General features: G+C 55.3%; 1 protein-coding gene across 1 annotated transcript in view; it reads left to right on the plus strand.

Annotated features, from left to right (window-relative positions):
• The window catches only part of CACNA1S (calcium voltage-gated channel subunit alpha1 S), a 65,112-nt gene that overhangs the window by 22,485 nt on the left and 20,007 nt on the right, over nt 1-22,620 (plus strand). The window contains exons 7-26 of the mRNA XM_047077269.1: nt 386-489; nt 2,348-2,493; nt 2,932-3,013; nt 4,991-5,151; nt 6,733-6,958; nt 7,059-7,266; nt 8,040-8,160; nt 9,008-9,122; nt 10,082-10,175; nt 10,839-10,908; nt 13,465-13,597; nt 14,181-14,310; nt 14,621-14,680; nt 16,213-16,319; nt 16,768-16,855; nt 17,092-17,199; nt 19,534-19,586; nt 19,844-19,990; nt 20,464-20,665; nt 21,145-21,303. Of these exons, the coding sequence (XP_046933225.1) occupies nt 386-489; nt 2,348-2,493; nt 2,932-3,013; nt 4,991-5,151; nt 6,733-6,958; nt 7,059-7,266; nt 8,040-8,160; nt 9,008-9,122; nt 10,082-10,175; nt 10,839-10,908; nt 13,465-13,597; nt 14,181-14,310; nt 14,621-14,680; nt 16,213-16,319; nt 16,768-16,855; nt 17,092-17,199; nt 19,534-19,586; nt 19,844-19,990; nt 20,464-20,665; nt 21,145-21,303 (2,514 nt within the window). The remainder of the gene's footprint in view (nt 1-385; nt 490-2,347; nt 2,494-2,931; nt 3,014-4,990; nt 5,152-6,732; nt 6,959-7,058; nt 7,267-8,039; nt 8,161-9,007; nt 9,123-10,081; nt 10,176-10,838; nt 10,909-13,464; nt 13,598-14,180; nt 14,311-14,620; nt 14,681-16,212; nt 16,320-16,767; nt 16,856-17,091; nt 17,200-19,533; nt 19,587-19,843; nt 19,991-20,463; nt 20,666-21,144; nt 21,304-22,620) is intronic.

Consider the following 22,620-nt stretch of genomic DNA (forward strand, 5'->3'; position numbering starts at 1 on the left):
GAGCCTGAAGCCTGATTGAGATTCTGTGTCTCCCTCTCTCTCTGCCCCTCCCCTGCTCGCACTGTCTCTCTCTCTCTCTCTTACAAAAATAAATAAACACTTAAAAACAATTTAAAAAAAAAGTAAATGAAAGAGTTGAGCCAGGGAGGTGAATGGCTGGGGGAAGAAATGTGTCGGACTTGTCTGGCCAAGTGGACAGCCAGCAAGGCTACTTTTGAGATGTCCTTCTAATTCCGGGTCCTAGATCTTTGGGCGAGGACGGTCCTCTCACTGGGCCCAGATGGCCTCTCTCCTTGTCCCCAGGGTCAGGTGGAGCATTGAGTCCAGAAGGGGACCTAAGCCCTCTCAGGTCAGTGAATGGGGCTCATGCTTTTGTCTGGACCAGGTCAATGATGCCATCGGGAACGAGTGGCCCTGGATCTATTTTGTCACCCTCATTCTGCTGGGATCCTTCTTCATTCTCAACCTGGTGCTGGGTGTCCTGAGCGGGTAAGGAAGTTCACAAGCAGCTGCAGGGAGAGGGAAGAAAAGGAGAGGAGAAGGATGGAGGGTGGAAGGGAGAAGGGGCAGAGAGGTTGGGGGTGGGATGGGGAGAGCAGGAAAAGAGCAAGAGGGAGAAAGAGAGTAGGCAGTAAAGGAGGAAGAGGTGTGGGAGGAGGAGGAGGAGGAGGAAGGGGAGAAGCAGGGCAGGGAGATGTGGATTAGAACCTCCGCTTACCCCTGGCTCCCCTTTTGCCAAGAGCACACTCCCGGGTTAGCAAAGGAGGTGTAGAAGGTACAGGTAGGAGCCCCTCGATTTTTAATTTTTCTCCCTTCTCCCCAAGCCTTCTTGCATCCTTTCTTCTTCTGTCCCTCTACACCTGCACTCCCTCTGGGTGAAGCCCCCGAGATCCCAGCCTCCTGCCCCTGGATGTGCAGGAGCTGATGCTTCATGTTAAGAGTCTGTGTGGCCTTCAGGGAAGCACACAGACTGGGGCTAGACTGTCCAAGTTTAAATCTTTACACTACTGCTTGGTGGCTGTGTGACCTTTGCCTCGTCACCTAACCTCTCTGTGCCTCATCTGTCAAATGGGAATAATCCCATAGGGGTGCTGGGAGCATTAAATGAGTTAATACGTAGAAAGTCCTTAGAACAGAGTCCAGCACATAATGAGCATTAACTACTAATGGTCATTATTAATGAGAGCTGTTCTCTCTGCGACGGCTCCAAGGCAGCCACAGTGGAGCATCTAGAAGTGACCATCAGCCCCCTTCCCCATGGCCATCACCCCACCCCAGAAGCTTCCCTCCAAGCACTCTGTAGAAAGAACTCAGGGGGTCTGTGAACTTGAATGAGAAAAACTTGTCTTTCTTTTCTGCTAGCTCTGATTGAAATCTAGCGTCTCCTTTCACTAGGCATGGAGACAGTGCGCCACAGTGGCATTTAGCGCTCCCTGTGACTTGTCCCAGTAGAACCCACACGACACGCATTACTACTTTGAAACTACGAGAGTTGTTAGATCTGTAACTCGGCTTTGCTAGGGAATGAGCTAACAAAGAAGCATATACGTACTTATCACAATTTCTTTATATGTCCATAACTATATTGCGATACAATCGACTCCTTTGTAATGAGATGGTTTTATTTTGTGCATTTTGCAACATTATCCTGAGGAGGTAGCCTCAGTTTTCCTGGAACTACCAAAGGATCCACAGCAGGAAAGGGTCAGAGCCCCCCTGCCCGGGCCCTGTCCCTGGGGATGGTGCTGAGGGCTGAGGCGCTGATGTGACAAGCCAATGACTGTGCCTGCGTCTCCCTCTCTCCTCCCTCTCTCTCCACCCTGCTTAGTGGGTTGTCTCTGCTGGTCTGAAGATCCTTTGCTGACCCTCCGGTCCTTTCCTTCCAGTGTGGCCACCTGGTTTCTTCTAGACTCAGGGGAATTTCCTCCAGACCTTAGGTCTGTAAGCAGAACTAAATTCCTAAGGTAGCTTCAAGGGTCAGGGAAGCCTGGAAAATTTGAGGATCCGTGGCTGATTCTGTTAGGGAAATGGTCATGTCATTAACCCCTAGTGTCCAAGGCGACCCCAAGACGAGGGAGGATAAAATACCAGACGAGATGAGAAGAAGGCAATGAGAAAGGCAGGCTGGGCGCTCCAAGGTGCTCCTGAGGGTGTGGATGGCGAGGGGGCACGAGAGGAGCTGCCCCTCTGTCACCTGGAAGGGCACCTGGACCCTAGGCGACACCCTGGGCCCGAAGGCAGGGGCGCATCCAGCCACAGAACATGCTCTCTCTGTCCTTGGGAAGCCCAATCCTTCTCCACACCCTCTCTTTTTTCTCCGCCCTTCCCCATCTCTCTGTTCCTTCAGGGAATTCACTAAGGAGCGGGAGAAGGCCAAGTCCAGGGGAACCTTCCAAAAGCTCCGGGAGAAGCAGCAGCTGGAAGAGGACCTTCGGGGCTACATGAGCTGGATCACGCAGGGCGAGGTCATGGACGTTGAGGACTTGAGAGAAGGTTCGGGCCCAAAGGCATAGTCAGCATGCCCTCCCCACCCCTGAGCGGCCCCTCGCGGTCGGCTCCCAGAGACGGCACTGCGTCATGTCGCCCTTCCGGCAGGTAGACTGTTGCCATTTTGCAGGTGAGAAAACTCAGGCCCTTAGAGGGTGAGTGACCCACCTTAAGCCTTACGGCTCGAAATGATGGCATCCGGGTGTGCCCGGAGCTCCTCCTGAAGTACAGAGTGCCATGCTGCCTGCCCACAGCTGCCCCTCCCCTGCAAGTGTGGGCTCTTCCTCGGGCGGCTCGGGAAAACCCAGAGCCATCCAGGCCCACTAGGGCCTGTGGTCACAGGTGCCTCCAGCCAATGGCCCCTTTCCCAGGTGTGCCCGGCCTAGGTGTGTCCAGCCCGGAGGGGCCCCAAAGACTGGCCCACATTTTCTCTCTTGTTCCCAGGGAAGCTGTCTCTGGATGAAGGAGGCTCCGACACAGAGAGCCTGTATGAAATCGAGGGCTTGAACAAAATCATCCAGTTTGTGTAAGTATCTGCCCTTCGCCCCAGGGTCTTCCCAGACTCAGAACTCCCCGACACATGGAGTTAGAACCCATGTGCTGTTCCCCATGTACTGTTAGAACCCACTTACTAGCTTTAGAGTCACATGCCCCATCCCTCAGCGCCATCAGAGGGCACTCAGCAGATCACCTGCTTATACAGCACACAGGGAAGGGGCTGGGAGCCTGCCAGGAGGCAAGGAGAGGATTTGGCTGCTGCCCTCTGATGAGAGGGGAGTCGGTGGGCTAATTAGTCCCGGAAACCTCTGCTCGGGAAGAGGGAAGGTGTGCGTTGCAAAGAGGTGGCATGGGGAGCTTTGCAGGCAGGAGGCTGGCCGGCCAGGGGTCTGGAGACAGGGGGACACTCCAGGCTCAAGTGCCTTTGTCTCAAGAGGAAGATGTATTTGTTTGGTTGGCTGCTTCCTTTTACAAATCCATACATAACCGTGATTTTGAAAGCCCAGTGGTAGAGAAATACATCAAAGAAAAGATGAAGGTCCCACTGCCCTGCAAAGAGGTAACCATGGTAACAGGTGGCTATCCCTCCAAGACCTTTGCTATGCTTTTATCTCTCTTACACACACACACACACACACACACACACACACACACACGCCAGGTTTTTTGTTTTGCTTGCCTTTTTACATGACAGGGGTCTTTGCGTTAACTACTGTCCCAACAGAACCCAGAACAGTGCCCAACATAGACTACGTACTGCCAAATATTTGATAAATAAATGAATATGATACACATAGCATCTATGAACACTTTTAACTTAAGATCGTCTATTTAGGGCAGCTTCATACATACACACCCATCTTGGTGTTTTTAAGACTTTAATTTTTTTAAGGTTCACGGCAAACTGAGCAGAAGGCACAGAGTTGTCTCATATCCCCCCGCCACCACACGGGCCCAGCTCACTCATCACCAGCCCCCACCAGAATGGGACAGTTGGTACACCTGACGCACCTGGTTTACGCTAGGGCTCACTCTTGGTGCCGTGCCTTCATCCCGTGGGCTTGGGCAAATATGAAATGACAGGGACCCATCCATCATTATAAAATCATACACGGTGTCTTCACTGCCCTAAAAGTCCTCTGTACTCTGACTACTCATCCTTCCCCCACCGCCCCCGCCCCCCCCCAGCCACTAACCACTGATCTTTTTACTGTCTCCATAGCTCTGCCTTTTCCAGAACGTCACATAGTTAGGATCGTACAGTACGTAGGACTTTCAGACTGGCTTCTTTCACTTAGCGATGGGCAATTAAGTTTCCTCTGTGTCTTTGTGGCTTGATGGTCCACACACCTTCATTTGGTATGTCTTTGGATGTGAAGTATTTCACAGTATGAATATACCCTAAGATATTTAACCTTTGCAATTTTTGACCACACAAACGCGCCACAGGAACAGTTGTACCTAAGTATGAACATTTCTGCTGGGCCGATTCCTAGAAACGGAATTGCTGGGTCGAAGAGTATGTAGATTTGAAAACCTTGGTCGGCGTTGCCAAATTGTTCTCCAAAGCGGTTGCCGTGGCTGTGACAGTGCCCTTTCCACACCCTCACCGACACCAGATATGATTCATCTGTTACAGAATTTGCTTTTATAATGAGCAAAGTGAGGCCTCCCAGTGTGCTCTAGCTGAAATTAACGTATGTGGAGCCCCTATAGGATACTGGGCACAGTGCCAACTAAGCATTGTACTCGCATAATCTCTAATCCCCTCTGAGGCTGGCATCGTCATTATTCTCCTTTGAAAAGAGGAAGAGCTTCGCTAGTAAGAGGCAAGATTTTAAATCAGTCTGCCTCTGCAGTTCTTGCCCTGAGCGTCTCCCGTGTGGCCAGAGAGTGGGCGATCGGGCTAAGTACGGCTGCGGTCTGGCCCAAAGCAACCGCAGGAAGGAGGGAACTTGGAGTCAAGCAGCTCTTTGACTCCGTCCTCCTCTTTGTCCTCTCCCAGCCGCCACTGGAGGCAGTGGAACCGCATCTTTCGCTGGAAGTGCCACGATGTGATCAAGTCCAGAGTCTTCTATTGGCTGGTGATCCTGGTCGTTGCCCTCAACACCCTGTCTATCGCCTCAGAGCACCACAACCAGCCTCTCTGGTTGACCCATTTGCAAGGTGAGACAGAACGGAGTGAAGCCAGGAAGGGGACAGATGTGGCCGATGGCCAAAGACAGCCGGTAGCACCTCAGGTTTTGCAGAAGACGTCAAGCAGATATTGACATTGTTTTCTGGAAATTACAGGCTGGTAGTATTTTTCCTCCTGGCATTACCGGGGGCAGTAACAGCAGCTCACTGGAAAGCCTCCAACGGCGCACCCAGGTGTCTGGTTAAATTATTACAATTTCAGACACCGAACATGAGGATTACTGGCAATCTGAAACTGCAAACATACGGGTTCGAATTCTACTCCCCAAACAGCAATCTTTCACCAACTATTTATTGCGTGCATACTACATACGTAAGGCACAGAGAAAGAACCCAGGATGCAGAGAGAATCAATATGCTGTTCTTGCCTTCCAGGAAACTTACTTGGCCAGAGGAGAAGACAGATGCTAATGAGTAATGCCAAGTCCATATAGGGAGGGCAACAGTAGAAGCAACTGTAAGATAGCAAGAGAAGGATTACAGGGGAGGAGATGCTGGGGCATCTCCCACAGGATGTAGGGATCCTAAGCTAAGAGTGCAAGAATTAAAATCTGGGCGTCACTGGCAGGGATGGCAATAGAAGCTATGGCCTTAGAAGACATCACCAGGTCACCAGAGGATGGTATATACTAAATGTAGAGCTCAAGGTCAGCATTCAGTGATTAGGTAAAGAATTGCATCTGCAGAGGAGGCTTGGGAGAAGCAGGTGAAGTAGAAGAAATCCAGAAGGATATGGTGTCACAGAAGCTAAGGAAAGAGAATATTTGAAAAAAAAGCCAGGCTGGTCAACCGGGCCCCGGGCTTCCAGGAGCTCAGGAAAATTGCAGGTTAAACCACCCATTGGATTTGGTGACCTGAAAGTCATGCCCCTGAGAGAGTTTGTTGGTGGAGCGACCAGGTGGACCCAGTTAGGTATGAGTTAAAGGGTAAACGGGGCAGGGCAGGGTGTGAAGAGGTGAAGAGATCCAAGAAGATAACCTTTTGCTGTGTGTGGCCGTGATAGGGAGGAGAGAGCCAGAGCAGGAGCTGCTTGGGGGGGGTGGGGAGGGGTGGAAATGGGAGAGACTTCTGTGTTTTTTAAAACGGTGATGGGAGAATCCACTTGAAAGGAGAAGTGAAGCACACGGGAGAGAAAAGAGATGGTTGACGGTGGGTTTCGCCAGGTGGGGGTCAGGGGGCAAAGCCCAGGTGGACGGGCCGGCTCTGGCAAGGTGGGGGCACCCCTCCTCCCGCAGGAGAAGGGATGTGTACGGTAAGCAGAGTGGGGCAGAGCCCCATTAACTTGAGTGAAATCAAAAGCAACAGGATTCGGTTTTGTGAAAACATGGACCGGTGGCGCTTCTCGGGCGTCTGCCTCGGCGTTCCTCCGATGGGCAAACATTCCCCGGGTTCTCCTGGGCTGGGGGTGGGGGGGTGGTTGGGGAGCAGAACAGGGACGGTGCTTTGGAAGCGCGTGAGGGCGGGTCCCGGGTGGGGGGCGTGGCCAAGGCAAAGTCCCCGCGGCAGGGGGCGGGCAAGAGGGGCGCTGAGGCCCGGCCGCCCTCCCCGCAGACGTTGCCAACCGCGTGCTGCTGGCCCTCTTCGCCGTCGAGATGCTGCTGAAGATGTGCGGGCTGGGCCTGCGCCAGTACTTCATGTCCATCTTCAACCGCTTCGACTGCTTCGTGGTGTGCAGCGGCGTCCTGGAGCTGCTGCTGGTGGAGTCAGGTGCCATGACGCCCCTGGGCATCTCCGTGCTGCGCTGCATCCGCCTCCTGCGGATCTTCAAGATCACCAAGTGAGCGCGGGGCTGGCGGGGGCGCCTCCGGGGGGGACGGGGCGCGGGGGGGGGGGGAGGGGGGGCGCCGCTCGTCTCCACCGTGACCGTCTGCCTTCAGGTACTGGACGTCGCTGAGCAACCTGGTGGCATCCCTGCTCAACTCCATCCGCTCCATCGCCTCCCTGCTGCTGCTGCTTTTCCTCTTCATCATCATCTTCGCCCTGCTGGGCATGCAGCTCTTCGGGGGCAGGTACGACTTCGAGGACACGGAGGTGCGGCGCAGCAACTTTGACAACTTCCCGCAGGCCCTCATCAGCGTCTTCCAGGTAGGCCGTGCCGCAGGTGCTGAATCCCACTTCTTGTCCTTGGGGATCGGCGTGGGCATCACCTCCTCCAGGAAGCCTTCTGCGATCTGCTGGTTTGAGTTCAAGGTCCCTCTGCGGGCCCCCTCACCCCCTGTCTTCTCTCTACTGTGAGCCTCCCTCACCCTCCCAAGGCTAGGAGCTGTGCCCAGCTTGTCCTATTTGCCTGTGTCCCCCGTGCCAAGCGGAGCGCTGGCCCATCGTAGGATCACTGATACCAAACGAATGGAGTCCCAGGGTTTGCTTTCTCTCTCACGCACTACCCACATCACTCCCCTGTGTCGGAGCCAGCACTCACGAGGAACATCACCTCGTTGGTACCGGTGGGGAGGTCGGCGTGTGGCAATCAGTTGCTCTTAAAGATGACGTCACCCTCTCTGTCTTCCATTCACCCGAGGGCTGGTCCGGTATCATGCCTTAGAAGACACTTGACATTTCACACTGTTTCGGGAGGCTGGAATGCCAGGAGGCATGGGTGGGCGTAGTACAGGTAGGCCTGGGCATTAGGGACAGAGCACAGGGATGTGGCGACCCCACGGCCAAACTCCTTGGGCCACTTTTGACCACTGGGAGAGAGGCCAGAAGAGCAGGGACCTTTCGTCCTGGCCGTGAATGAAGAGAGGAAAGGTTTAGGGGAACTGACAGAGTTGGAGGGGGCCTTTTGGGCAGTGTGGTCCCGACAGAAGACTCTCAAGTCCATCCGCGTCCCTCTACCCCAGTGCTCCCTGTCCCTCTAGGTCCTAACAGGTGAAGACTGGAATTCTGTGATGTACAACGGGATCATGGCCTACGGCGGGCCGTCCTACCCTGGGGTGCTCGTGTGCATTTATTTCATCATCCTTTTTGTCTGTGGCAATTGTATCCCCTTGGGAGCAGGGCACAGAAAAGAGCGGAGGGAGGGGGTTGGGATGGGCGGGGGCTTACAATGCGGGTCAAGGGTACCCACTTGCCAGGCACCGGGCCCTCTGGCTGGAGGGGAGCTCCCAGGCTCATGGAGGGGGCAGGGGGATGGGATGTAGCATATGGCAAGTGCAGGTCGAGCTGTAGGATAATTCCTTCCACCAGGAAAGGGGAAAGACCACAGAGGTGACTGGTTACAGGTGGGAGGATTTCATCCCAGAGAGGCTGGTGAGCCTGGAACAAGGCAGGAGCAAGAACAGGTCTGGTGGAGGGGCCGTGACGTTGGTGGGCAGCCTCCTCCACAGGTTCGGAGGCAGGCAGGGAGGAACCAGGGAGCAGGCAGACCGAGAATGAGATGGGCAGTGGGGAGGGCGAGGTGGACGGGGCAGACAGAGCCGGCAGTGCCCGGGGTTCTGGTGCTGGCACCGTGGAATTTGATATTATGAGTAGCAGGGAGGGAGGGAACCAGTGGTCCTTGAGCTTATGTGCACTGAGCACACGACTCTCAGTTACAGTGCCTCACGGGTGCCCCACAAAGCCCCCCGAGAGAGCTGGGATCAGTCCTGGGCAGGAAATGGACGGTACTCAAGGCCCATCATGGGCACCCTCTGCAGTCAGGCTCCCCTGGGGATGCTTGTCCGTGCCCTTGGGCCCATGCCATCCCATGGGGTTACTGGCAAGAAGAACTCCAACACCCCACCAAGGAAGCAGGGTTGTCGTGCCAACCCACGGTCAGGGTGAGACTCCGGCCCCCCAGGTTTCCCTTTCATCCACAACCCAAGACTCCTTAGCCGGACACCCTCAGATATCCTGCTCAATGTCTTCCTGGCCATCGCTGTGGACAACCTGGCTGAGGCAGAGAGCCTGACTTCTGCCCAGAAGGCCAAAGCTGAGGAGAAAAAACGCAGGAAGATGTCCAAGTGAGTGCTGCATCCTCAGAAGGGAGGGACCTGGCATGCCTGATGGTGACCTCCTAGCTCTGGGCCGGTGGCTCCTTGGAGCCCAATGAGCAGAGGCTGTGCCACAGTGACACCTGCCCCAGTGGGCAGGCTTCTGCAACCAGCGTGCATAGGGATGGCTGAAGTCCTATGAGGTGTCCCTGGGCGCAGAATTGGAGGCAGTTGGTCTCTAGACAGGCCTCAGGAAATGTGATGGCAGAGCCAGGCAGGTGGGACCAGGGAACCCTGGTGGAGAGTTCTAGAAATTCAACCAGTCCTGCCACGGAGTCCCTGCACTTCTTGAAGGGAGTCATTTCCCTTTGCTGCCCCCTGGCCTTGTTGTATGTGAAGTGGTGGTTGACTTCTCAGGTCTTTTACACCTTTCTCCATCTGCTGGTTGGAGAACCATACTTAATGGTTCTAGACAAAAGTCCTGCTTCCTCCAGTGCCCATGCCTTCAGGAATGGTATGCATATTCTGGGGAGAGGCAGGATAGGAAGAGAAAGAGAGCAATGTAATCCAGACACTTCCAAAGAGTTGAGCCCCATCTTGAACCAAATCATGCTCCCACACTGTGAATTCTTTATGAACTAGGCACAAAACCATTTTTCACCCATTTACCCTTCAATGAACATTGAGCGTAGCTGACCAGCGAGCCGTATGTAGTCATGGCCCCAAGCTGAGCATCATGCCCTTTCGTCACAGGGAAAGGGCTTGCCCAGGGCTATAGTCCCTCCCATTTGGCAGTATACACTGCTCCATCCTCCACAGAGTCCCCTGAGTCCTTGGTGTGGGATCCCCTTGAGGATGCCATTAGACTAAGCAGATCCCTGAGAACTTTCTAGTTGGGCTTCCACTGTGGGATTTTTCTTCCTTCCTTTCTTTCTTTCTTTCTTTCTTTCTTTCTTTCTTTCTTTCTTTCTTTCTTTCTTTTAACTTAGGGGTCTTCCAGATAAGTCAGAGGAAGAGAAGTCAGTAATGGCCAAGAAGCTGGAACAGAAACCCAAGGGTGAAGGCATCCCTACCACTGCCAAGGTGAGCATCGTGTGGGGTATCTTCAGAGGCAGGATGGGGAGGGACTCTACAAGTCCCCTGGTTTCACCTCCATGACTTAGGGTGCTGGTGGGTGGGTAGGAATGTGGAAAGGGGCTATCTGCCTGGTTATCAGCCAGGTTAGGACATCTGTCTCCACTCTACTGGGGGGAGAGTAAATCCTACCCTCCCACAAGGAATCCTTTATACTGAGAGGCATAGATGCCCCACTCTGGGAACCAGACTTCCTCAGAGTCCCGGCTTCCCACCCCAGTCAAGGCGTCCCCCTCCCGACTTGACACCCCTGTTCCATTGAGAGACCCAGACTGGCTTCCCATCACTTCCTGCTTGTTCCAGCCTGGCTCTGCTCAAACTTTCTGGAAATGGTGGAAGCAGAGGTGCAAGGGTTGGAGAATTGGGCCCCAGGGAACGAAACAGGGGATGCCGTGCACGGGCTCAGACAGTCTGAGGTCTTGGCAACTTGTGTGACCTTTCTAAGCTTGGCTTCTCATTCATAAAAAAGGAATGATCCTATATGACCTGTCCCCCAGGCTGTAGGGAGGACTGAGCCGGAGCCTACACTGACCCTCCAGTAAATGACCCTCCAGTAAGCAGAAACTGCAGCTTTTGCTTTTATCCTCATCTTTGTTGTGTTCCTTCCTACAGCTGAAAATTGATGAATTTGAATCTAATGTCAATGAAGTGAAGGATCCCTACCCCTCAGCTGACTTCCCAGGTGAGGGTCCTGGGACTGCTCGAGGTGTATGCTGGTGTTGATTTCTCCCCGGGGACGATCCCTTGGGTGTCCCCTTCCCGGATCCTTCCATGAGGGGATCGCAAGACAGAGACCTCCCTTCTGACCTAGTCATGCAAATAAGCCGTCTGCCCCGCCTGCCTTGTGTCCAGTGCACACAATGGGAAAAATCCACACATTCTATTTTCATTCAATTCAGCTAGTATTTATTGAGTGCCAGTCACATACTTCGGTACTGAGGACTCCCGTTTTCAAGTTTTCCGCTCTGGCCACACAGAGTAGACCATAGATGAGGACCTGTCTGTCTGTGGTGTCGGAGATGGGCAGGTTACTCCCCACCAAGCATCCAGCAGGGCTGGGGCTGGACTGGTACAGGAATAAACAGAACCATGGCTTGCGCTGTGGGGAGAATTGAAATGAAGGAGGCAAGCGTAGGGTGGGCAGGAGGGTAATGCACAGCCACAGACAAACTATAAACGTCTCACAAATGTAAGTAACCAGTGGCTGCTGCAGGCGGGAACACATAGGTTCACAGAGGCTGCCTGGCAGAGCCCTGGAGGCCAAAAGCTCTGAGGTCCTCTCTCAGCTCGCTCACAGGTCCTTGGAGCACTGAGTCACTGGTGCAGTTTCAGGAAATTGTGGAATCAGCTGATTAGCGTCTGTTTGCCCCAGTGACTCTGAGCTCCGGGGGGGGGGGGGGGGACTTTTTGTGCTCCAAATGGCACAGAGTAGGCACTCAATAAATAGAGTAAGTGAACACATGAAAGAATTTTGCAAAGTGATGTGTGGGGAGAATGGAGCTGATCAAGACAGGGCTAATCATATCTCTTCAAATGTCTGCCAGAAGTGAATAGTTGGGTTTTAAAATAATTCATCTTGAGCTGTTTCATCTAACAACCATCACCTAGCAGGTGGGAGTGGCTGGTGTGCAGGGGAGATGACTGACTCAGGAAATCAGAGGTTAAGGAAAGGGAACAGGGTTGGAAAGAAGGGGGGAGGGTAGACGGTAGAGGCGAGGTGGGGTGAGCATTTGGAAGAGAGTTCTTACCAAAGAGGTTGAATACATTTATTCTGCTTCTTTCCAAAGACGATTTGAAAAGGCTTAGGACAAAATGAAGTTAACAAAATGGGCATAGACAAAGGAAAAAAGAAAGCAAATATATTAGTTCTAAGAATTAACACTTTCTCATCATAAGAAGGGAGAAAGGGGGGTTTCCGGTGGAGCTGCGAGCCTGTGCAGGCTGCCACGATGGAGAGAGAAGAATCTAGTGGTTCTTTCTTGGCTTCCCCAAGGGGCTCTGCCAGGGGCCAGCAGGGGTAAGGATGAGGTGGCGATGGGGTGAGGGAAACAAGGGACTGGGAAAGACCTGCATATCGAGGGACACTCCAATTTTCAAAAAAAAATTTTTTTAATGTTAATTTATTTTTGAGAGAGAGACAGAGACAGAGCATGAGCAGGGGAGGGGCAGGGAGCGAGGGAGACACAGAATCAGAAGCAGCCTCCAGGCTCCGAGCTGTCAGCACAGAGCCCGATGCAGGGCTCAAACTCACGAACTGTAAGATCATGACCTGAGCTTAAGTGGGATGCTTAACCAACTGAGCCACCCAGGTCCCCCCCCCATTTTTTTAAATGTTTTTAAGTATTTATTTTTGAGAGACAGAGACAGATCACAAGTGGGGGAGGGGCAGAGAACGAGGGAGACACAGAATCTGAAACAGGCTCCAGGCTCTGAGCTGTCAGCACAGAACCCAACAGAGGGACAGGCCATCTTTGGACAGTGCCCCCAGTCTGATCACTGGAACCTTGGCTCCCCCTGCTAAGCCCAGCTGAGGACCTCAGGTAGTCAGCTGTCTCATGAAGCCATGGGACCTAGCAAGTGAACCTAGAGGGCCTATGTCTTCCTCTTCGATCCCTCCCATCCCGGTATCTGCCTCGGTGCTGAGGACTGGCCGAGGCTCAAGGAATATTGACTTTTTTCCCATGCTGGCAGTTTCTGTCTGAAATGATCATTTTTAGAATTCTAATCCAGGAGAGGAGCTCAGAGCCTGTTTATTTCAACAAGCCTCCTTCCCCTGATCGATTTCACAAATTGGAGACCTGAAGCCCAGGAAGGACAGAAACGTAACTAGCATGCACAGCAAGTCAGGGGCAGAGCCTGGACCACAGCTCAGGTCTCATCAGAAGTAGAGACCACCCCCCCCAACCCCCCAGTCTCCCAGCTGTGAGCACTTGGGATGGTGTGAGTCCAGCCCTGAGACAGCAGACGAGACAGCAAGGCTCCTTGACTTTGCTCCTGGCCCCACTTCTGGAAGGTTCTGGGACTGCCATTTTCCCCTGACGGTTCAAATCTGTTCCCTGAGGGGAAAGGGAAGTATGAAGACAGGACTCTGCTGACATCCTCGTGCCCTGCCTTGGCCTGCTGCCACCTTCACTTGCTGGTTGCTGGGGGTTCGTGGTTGGGTTCGGAGCACAGAGACCTGGGGGAGCCGTCAGGTTTGTAAAGACGCCCCCGATGTCTCTCTCTCCCTCCCCGACAGGAGATGATGAGGAAGATGAGCCCGAGATCCCAGTGAGCCCCCGACCACGCCCGCTGGCTGAGCTGCAGCTCAAAGAGAAGGCAGTGCCCATCCCAGAAGCCAGCTCCTTCTTCATTTTCAGCCCCACCAACAAGTGGGTGGTCTCTTGGCTGCTGTGCAGGGTGGTTGATGGTGCTCTCGAAGAGGGATGGCTTCTGCTCTAAAAAGGCCCCTTTTGCTGATTCTTTGGGCCTACAGTTACACTATGAGAAAATGACTCTCATACAGTCCCCCTAGGAGGGACTGTATATTTTAGTTCCCTTCTGAGGGCAATTTTAGCCAGGACGAGGGGATGAGAACCGGGTGAGGCTGTATTTCTTCCTGGCTTCACACTTTTATACCTTTAAAATCTACATCGCCTGTAGTCTTCAGGGAGTTTCATGTGTCTGCTTCGTGGATGGAGATCGGCCGGGTCCATTCTTTTTGGGGGAAACCAGAGGGTGCTGGAGGAGTACTGGGGGAGAGGACGGGTGGTGGGAGAGGGGGCTAGGGCCGCGCTGAGAGAATGAGGGGCAGGGCCCCCGCGTGTCCAGCCAGAGGACAGTTGAGGTGCGGGCTAGCCTTCTCCGCCGAGCCGGGAGGGAGGGTTCCACCGTCTGTGTGTGGGACCGAGGCTGGCGAGGCCCGAGTGCCCAGGGGCTCACAGCTCCCCTGGCCCCCTGGCCATCTTCCCCCAGGATCCGTGTCTTGTGTCATCGCATTGTCAACGCTACCTGGTTCACCAACTTCATCCTTCTTTTCATCCTGCTCAGCAGTGCCGCACTGGCCGCGGAGGACCCCATCCGCGCCGAGTCCGTGAGGAATCAGGTGATGGCAGGCCTGTGCCTTCTGCCAGCTCAGCACCCCTCCCTACCCCAGGCCTCAGCCACCCGGACACCTCACTCTGGGGCTCAGAGCTCAGCTGTAGGCTCCGTGTGGCCATAGGCATCAGAGTTTCTTAGAGTTTAAATCCCTGGAGGGGTAAGACTGCCCGGTCCGGTCCTGAACTGTCTCAGCGTGTGGCGTGACAGGCTCTTGTTGCCTAGTTTTAATGATGATAGTGATGGTGGTGACAATGATGATGTCATTGTTCGGTTCTTCCTCTCACCGACTTCTCTCTCCCCTGCCCTGTCACCAGATCCTTGGGTATTTCGACATCGCGTTCACCTCTGTCTTCACTGTGGAGATTGTCCTCAAGGTGAGTGAAGGCTTGTGAGACAGCCTGGGTGAGTGGTGTCTCCAGGCCAGGATAGCAGACCTCACGTGGCTCCAACTTACACACCCGGCACTCGCTCACAGGCTGGGTGGCAGGGGTGAGGGAAGAGCAAGAAGAAAGTGGAGAACACCAGGGAGGGACTCGCGGGACCCAGGAGCAGATGGGGTTTCTGCTCGTAAGCTGGGGCAAGGAGGTGAGCAGGTGCATGGGTGGGGACATGAAGTACGACCAACCTGCAGCTGAGCACCTCTCAGCACAGCTCAGTGAGCACGTCCGCGTCTATAAAGCCTCGGGCATTCCTCCTCCAGCCGTGATTTGTTCTGAGACCTTTGTTACCGATGACTAAAAGGCGTCTCCCAGGAATCCCCAGAGAAGTGACCTTTGCCCCAGATGGGTTTCTGGCAGCTCTGTCCCATCGTAGCTCCCCCTTCCTTACCCACAGCACATCACTGCTCTCTCATCCTCGAGGCAGGTACACTGGGTTCACACCATCACCATGGAGGGTCTCAGAGGCAGAGGGAGGGCCCATCTGGGGCCCAGTAGCCCCAGCCTTCACCTTCATGAATGAAGAAGGGAAAGGCGAGCTTTGCAGAAGGAATAGCCCAGAGCAGGCTGCAACCTGAAATCAGGACAGTTCTTTATTTCAAGGCCTTTGACTACTAAAGCAGTTGAGCAGAGGGATGGTGGCTTCCCTGAAGTCCAAGAGGGCTTCCTGGAGGTGGTGGCATTAGAGGTGGCCAGGACTTCATTAGGGAGGGATAGCAGGGGCAGTCCAGGAGGACAGAAAATGGCAAACGCATTATGAGAAGGTGGTTCAGACGTGCTCAGAGAGGAGAAAGTGGTCCTTTTGGGCTGGGGTATAGCACAGAAAACAGAGCCTGGGAAGGCGAGTTGAGAAGAAATCACCTTGAATGCCAGGAAAGGCTTCAGGCTCATCAGACTTCGAGGGCATAGCATGTTTGCACAAAGGGCCTGGGAGATCATCACAGAGTACACGGAAGAAGCTGAAGGAACAGCGAGAAGGTGGGACAATGGGGAAGGGAGAGGGGTCCGGGCCTGGTGAAGGTCTTCCAGTCTAAAGGGGCTGTTCAGCCTCACTCAGCAATCCTCAGGGCAGAGGTTACTTCTGAAGAAGCTTCCCAGAGAGGAGGAAGAGGAATTTTATCATGTTCCACAGGGGAGAGAAGGGCCAGGGCTTCCCCACTCTGTGGCCCCGTGGGGAAGGAGACTGGGGCGCCCTATGGCATCTGACCAAAGAGACAAGCTCAGAGAGCAAAGTCTGGTGGAGCTGCCCATGAGAAGTCCTCATGTTTCCAGAACTGGGAGCAGAGAATGGGAGAAAAAGCACTTAGGACACAGCAAGGAGTGGAGTGAAGGGTAGAGACCTCCTGGCAGCCATCTGCCTCTGCAGACTGAGGCAGATCTTCCCTCGGGAAGCCCTTCTTTGTGGGGACACGCCCGTCCCCAAGCTCCCCACCGCCCCCACCCACCCAGGATGCTGGCTTTCCCCACAGATGACGACCTACGGTGCCTTCCTGCACAAGGGCTCCTTCTGCCGCAACTACTTCAACATCCTGGACCTGCTGGTGGTGGCCGTGTCCCTCATCTCCATGGGACTCGAGTGAGCAGTGGCAGGGGCCAGCCTCGGGCGAGGACCCCTCCTCAGAGCAGAGTCCCACCCACTGTCCGTTGGTGGGCACCAAGCCGCAAGGAGAGGGATTCTCAGGGCCATTGATGGGGGTCCAGGGTCCCCTAGGGTGTCACCAACTGGACTGAAGTGACAGTGCTTAGCAGGAGGGGCTGCAGTCCCTACCTCTGGGTCGCCCCCAGTCTGATGAGAGAAACAGAGCCTGTAGCCACCCATGGAGTAATCCCTTACTGTGCTGCACCACCGGGCAGGAGGCGGCTTTATCCGGGGGTGGGGTCCTCGCGCAGCCTAAGGGAAGGGTGGGGAACGAGGGGAGTGTGTTCAGACAGAAAGATGGCAGATGTGGAGGACTAGAGGCCAGGGGCAGGTGGAGGGCTGGAGCAGGCTGCCCTCACCCCCTACCCCCTGCCGCCTCCCCCAGGTCCAGCGCCATCTCCGTGGTGAAAATCCTGAGGGTGCTGAGGGTGCTCCGGCCCCTGCGGGCCATCAACAGAGCCAAGGGGCTGAAGGTGAGAGGGCCTGGGTGGGACCCCAGGAGCAGGAAAAGAGAGGCTGCAAGGGCCTGATCCTGGAAACCTCCGCCCAGCCGTTGCTGGGGCGCGTGTTGCACCCCTTTTGCCAAACGGGGGTAGGGGTGAGGCTGGGCGGCCATGCTTCCCCACAAAGCTCCCTCTGCCCCCACCAAGCTGGGAGGCAGCAGGGGATAGCAAGGGCGGGATGTTGCCGACCTGGTGTCCCTCCCCAGCACGTGGTGCAATGTGTGTTTGTGGCCATCCGCACAATCGGGAACATCGTCCTCGTCACCACCCTCCTGCAGTTCATGTTTGCCTGCATCGGCGTCCAGCTTTTCAAGGTGAGCCCCACCTACCCGGGCAGCTTTGCCCCCCCTTCCGCAGCTCAGGTGCCAGCTCTGAGGCCAAGGCAAGAGCCAGTCCGTTCCCCACCCTCTAAGCAAAGGGAGCCCCAGACTGTGAAAGCAGATGTCCTCCAGTGCACAGAGTTGTGAGGCTAAGCTACCTGGAGTCTGGATGAGGTTTCCTAGGCGATGCCCCTTCGTGGCCCCAGTGGCTCTGCTGGCCACCATGACCGTTGCACCTGCTGTCTTCCTGGCTCTCCGTGGCTTCTCCTTGAGGACCAAGCCCCCTCCCCTACCTGCCGGACCCTGTCAGCACCCCTCCCCGTTATCAACCTCCCCCACCCCTCCCATCCTGCCAGGCCTGTCTAAAACATGCCCCCCAGCTCTAGCCCCCATCCACTCCACCTTCTTCCATCAGCTGGACTTCAGCACCCCATGCTTCTGGCCGGTGTGGCTGGCATCATTCATATCTACCAGGAGCTTCTGAGGGAGGGAGGCCATCATTCTACCCTGGGAGCCGCCTCACTCTGTCCTCACTTTCCTGGGAGGACACAGCTATGCAGTCCCTCTCTAGGAATCAGCCCCACAAGGCTCCCCTTCCACCGAGCTGGTTTCTGGATGCCTCTGCCTTTCATACCATCTGCAGGACACAGAAATTGGTATCCGAGTACTCCAACACCCTGACATTTCCTTTCATGACCCAAACTGCTCCTGTCCCCCGAAGCATGAAAACCATGATGACGTAACTTCAGTCAGACTTGGGCAATGACATCATCGTACCGTCATTCATTCATTCGACAGCATTTGTGGAGCATTTTTCTCTGGGCCGGCGTCTCGGTTAAGGCCGAGAGGGGGTCATGAAGCAAACCCCACAGGTCCCTCCCTGTGGGCAGGGAGCAGGTTTGGGGGGAGAGCAGTCAAGGTGGGGTTTCCTGATGACCTTAAGGGAGATGGGTCCTGTTGGTTACTGTCCTGGAGGGGTGGAGGCACCCCCTTGGAAACCGCATCCAGACTGAGACAGCTTAGCCTTCAAACCTCAGTTACCATGATTGGCATGTGACCTTCCCCTCCTAGTTCCAGCAGAGGGCTGCCCCTCCCCTCGAGCCCTGCCCCCTCCTCTACCGGGGGCGCTGGGTGTAGGTCTCCCTCCTCCCTGACCCTGGCACCCAGCCTGGGCCTGGCATATAGGCGGCCCACAAGACACGTTCCCTGGAGGAACGAATGAGCGGCCCCCTCCTCTGGCTCCTGTGTGCCTTCCAGGCAAGAGCAGCTGTTCCTCAACCCCCCGACCCCTGCCCCGACCCCTGTGCTGTAGTCTCTCATCAAAAGACCCCCAGCTCCTGCCCACTCAGATAATGCCCAGACATCAGTTACAAGTGGCATCTTACCCCACGTTTTACCCTGTGGAAACTTCGCATACATTCCACATCACATCAAGAGTTTGCTTCCTATATTAAATTGGGTGTTTTGTTTCAAGTGCCCAGAAACCTGCCCAGTGACAGCTGTGTCCTCTCCCTGCTTCTCCCCCAATGTCACCTGCCTCCCCTTCACCCCTCTGCTCTGGCAACCGTAAAGGGGGGTGTGGCTGGAACAGCAAAACCCTGCAGCGGGCAGGGCCTCTGAGCCGTCAGCCAGTCCCATATCCTTGGCTGAGGCAGCTCTTTCTCTGGGCCTCTGAGGGGACTCGACCAGATGCCGTGAACTTCAGGCTTCATGTAGCTCCATTCGGGCCTGGTGATCACTCCTTTTCTTCACACAGATTCTTCTGTGGGTGCCCAGTCTGTGATGTAGACAAAAAGGGAAACTGCTCTGACTGTAATCAGCACAGGGGGGCACAGTGCCCGCCTCTTCAGGCCTCCGAGTGGGGGTGCAGGACCCCCGTTCCACTTTGAGATGATTTGCGCCCTCAAGACCCGGTTGGGCTCCGTCCCTGCAGCTCTTACTGTGCCCTGTGTGCCCTGTGGCCGCCCCACTGGCTGGAGAAGGAAGGGGGGGCAGCCCTTCTTGGTCTGTCATGGGGAGACCTCAAGAGGGCTTCCCGTAGCAATGGGAGGCAGGGGGCTCCCTGAGGGAGGGGCAGGGCCGAGCTGTATCCATATTTCCTTCCCCTCAGGCCCAGCCTGTTCAGGAACTGGCTTGTCAGCCGCGACAGCCTCGGGCCTGGTAGGGAAGCCCGCAGGGCAGCTGAGGGAAGGGATGATGGTGAAGGAGGAAGACAGTGCTGGGGCCCTCTTTCCACATGCCCTGCCACTATTCACTTCCGTAGCCCAGTTTTCAATCTTGTTTCCATGACAATGTGTGTCCCTCCCTCCCTCCCTCTTCTTGACACAGGGGAAGTTCTTCAGCTGCAATGACTTATCCAAGATGACAGAGAAGGAGTGCAGGTGGGCTGAACTCTGCTGGCTGAGGGCACGAGGTGGGACAGCCACTGCGTGGGGGACCTTGTGCGAGGGGGACCTGGGGAACCTGAGCCCCTAGGCCCAGGAAGCGTGTTCTAAAGTGTCCTTCCTTGGGAAACTGTGGTGAGGGAGTGCCCAGTAGTGTCCCCTCTGGTCCCCAGTCTACAGGGGATCAGAGGATGTGGGTGGGGAGGGGGCAGCCCAGCCATGCACGGTGGAGTGACTGAGCCTCCCCACCCCAGGGGCTATTACTATGTGTACAAGGATGGGGACCCCACCCAGATGGAGCTGCGCCCCCGCCAGTGGATACACAGCGACTTCCATTTCGACAACGTGCTCTCGGCCATGATGTCACTCTTCACGGTCTCCACCTTTGAGGGATGGCCTCAGTGAGTGAGGGCTGGGGCCTGGGTCCAATGCGGGCATGGTGGGGGCAGTGCCAGGGAGCCATCTTGCCCTTCTGCAGCCCTCACCACTCCGTGCCAGGCCCGCGGTAAGCGCTCAACAAGCCCGCCAGCTGGGAGGGTGTGTGGGACCAGTGTGTTGACCGGCCACCCTAAAGACATCCTGACCTGGGCACTCTGACAGGATGTCCCAGTCCCCCAACAGGTGTAGGCCTCTGTGCCCATGTGGGGAGCCCTACTGATTGATATGGGTAGATGGGGCATCCCACAGAAAGGCAGGCCCTTTCCAGGACCTGTCCCAGTCTTTTCTGGCATGGTCCTAACTTCCCTTCTGGTGCTTGATTGTTCAGAAAGCTCCCTCGGGTCCCTGTGGCCAGTGAGAGAAAGCCTGTCCTTCCTGGCCTGGCTCTCTGCCTCATCACCCCTGTCCAACCAGTCTCTTCTCTGTCCACCCCAAGGCTGCTTTACCAGGCCATAGACTCATACAAGGAAGACACAGGCCCCGTCTACAACAACCGAGTGGAGATGGCCATCTTCTTCATCATCTACATCATCCTCATTGCCTTCTTCATGATGAACATCTTTGTGGGCTTCGTTATTGTCACCTTCCAGGAGCAGGGGGAGACTGAGTACAAGAACTGTGAACTGGACAAGAACCAGGTGCCTGGGCTGAGGTGGAGAGCGGACTCAGCAGGCCTCCTGCCAGCCTGAGCCCTAGGCTCTGACCAGTGAAGAGTCCTGGGCCTGGGGTTGACCCCAGAACCTCCATTTCATGCCCAGACCCAGCCTGCATACACTCTACCCCATTCCCAACCCATCCCCAACATGAAGCAATACAAGTTGGTGCTGTGGGAGTCTTCTCGTGGAACCCTCGTGATGCCCAGAGAAGGCTAGTCCTTCAGAGCCCCTGGGTGGGGCTAGAGCCATGTTAGAAATGGGCCGGGATAACTCAAGGGGAACCCACAGGCCCACTGGGACTCGTCCCCTAAACAGTCCCGCAGAGCCCGTCAGCCACGAGTTCCTGGCCACAGCTGCTCCTGGCTGACCAGAATGCAGGGTTCCCTCCAGCCCATGCATGTGAGTGTGAGAGCAAGGGAGGGGCCGTCAGTGCTGACCTGCCCTGTGGTGTTGTGTCTCAGCGCCAGTGTGTGCAATATGCCCTGAAGGCCCGCCCGCTGAGGTGCTACATCCCCAAAAACCCATACCAGTACCAGGTGTGGTATGTCGTCACCTCCTCCTACTTTGAGTACCTGATGTTTGCCCTCATCATGCTCAACACCATCTGCCTGGGCATGCAGGTAAGGGCGCCCCCAGGAGATAAGGGCCGGATGGACTGGGGCCAGGGGCAGGGCAGGTGGGCGGGGCAAGGTTCCCGTCTCCTTCCCCCAATATACTTTTCCTGGCACCTCCTATGTGCCAGGCACTGTGTGGTGAGGTACTGCGGGGGAGAGAGAAGTTCCCTGGGCCCAGGCCTGGTTGCCAGGCACCCAGTAGTTTATTAAGAAGGCATTCAGACATACAAATAGCTGCACAAATCTGCAAACAGGAGATAGCTGTGCAGAAGCACACGGCAGCGTGGGAAGTAGGAAGTGCCTTCTCAGTTTATCTTCGGCTGTTGCAAATCTGCATGATTGAGTTGGCTGGAATCTTGGCTGCAGTCTCAAGAAAAATGGCTTTGATATTCACAGAACAGGTGTCTCTTAGGAGTTGGGCATACTTTATAGACAATATCACAATCAGCAGCATCGTTAGCAAACCTTAATTAAGCATCAGATCCCTTAAGCCCCGTATAAATAGAATTGCACAGCTAGGCTTCCTGGCCCTAGGCAGACACATCCAACAACAGGACTCTGCATTGCCAGGTGATGAGGACATGGAAAGTGAATCACTGGGCCAGCAGGGCCAGGTCATACAGAGGATCGTGAGCAATGGCTTAAGTTTGGGCTGAGCTGGGCAGCAGAATTAGGCAGTCCGGCTAAGACAGGGTGGGGTGGGGGCAGCCCCCAGATCCTTCTGAACTACCTGGGGGGGGGGTTTATGGAAGAAGCGGGAGTTCATCGACTTTCCAGAAAGACCACAAGGCTCCTGACAGGTTATATAAGGAAACAGAATTAAGGAGCATCACAGTGCTGGGTCAAGGGGGCTAAGGTTATTGCTCTGACTGCTTCACCATCCGGGGGACAGTGTGCACGAGTGTCAGCCTGGTGAGCTCGGTGGCCCACCTGTACACCTGTAGCTGGTGATAATGCCAGCTCTGGAATCAGCATTCTTCTCTCCTAGTTCTGTGCCCAGATGACTAGATGGAACCTGTCACAGAGTCCTGCTGAGGGGCCTCCCCTCCTGGTCATCCCATAACAGATCTGGAAATAAGCTCTGACCTTGCAGTCCCACGTGTAGACCAGCCTGCTCAGCAGGACCTCTCCTCCTCCTCTTGCTGTCTCTTTGGGGAGAGGGGGATCCATTAGACTTGGTGGGGATTGCCAAAACAGGCACCTACCTGGTTTTTGGAGATTTCAAAAAAGTGGGCAGGAAGCCCGAGGAAGAGGTTTGGGAGCTGCCTGGGAAGAGAATGGGGCTCTGGGATGCAACCTGCGGGGTAGGGCCTCTGGGCCCTT

The sequence above is a fragment of the Lynx rufus genome, unplaced genomic scaffold, assembly GCF_022079265.1.
Source record: "Lynx rufus isolate CCGP_SWC_20201006 ecotype Redwood Valley unplaced genomic scaffold, mLynRuf1.p SCAF_15, whole genome shotgun sequence".
Classification (NCBI taxonomy): Eukaryota; Metazoa; Chordata; class Mammalia; order Carnivora; family Felidae; genus Lynx; species Lynx rufus.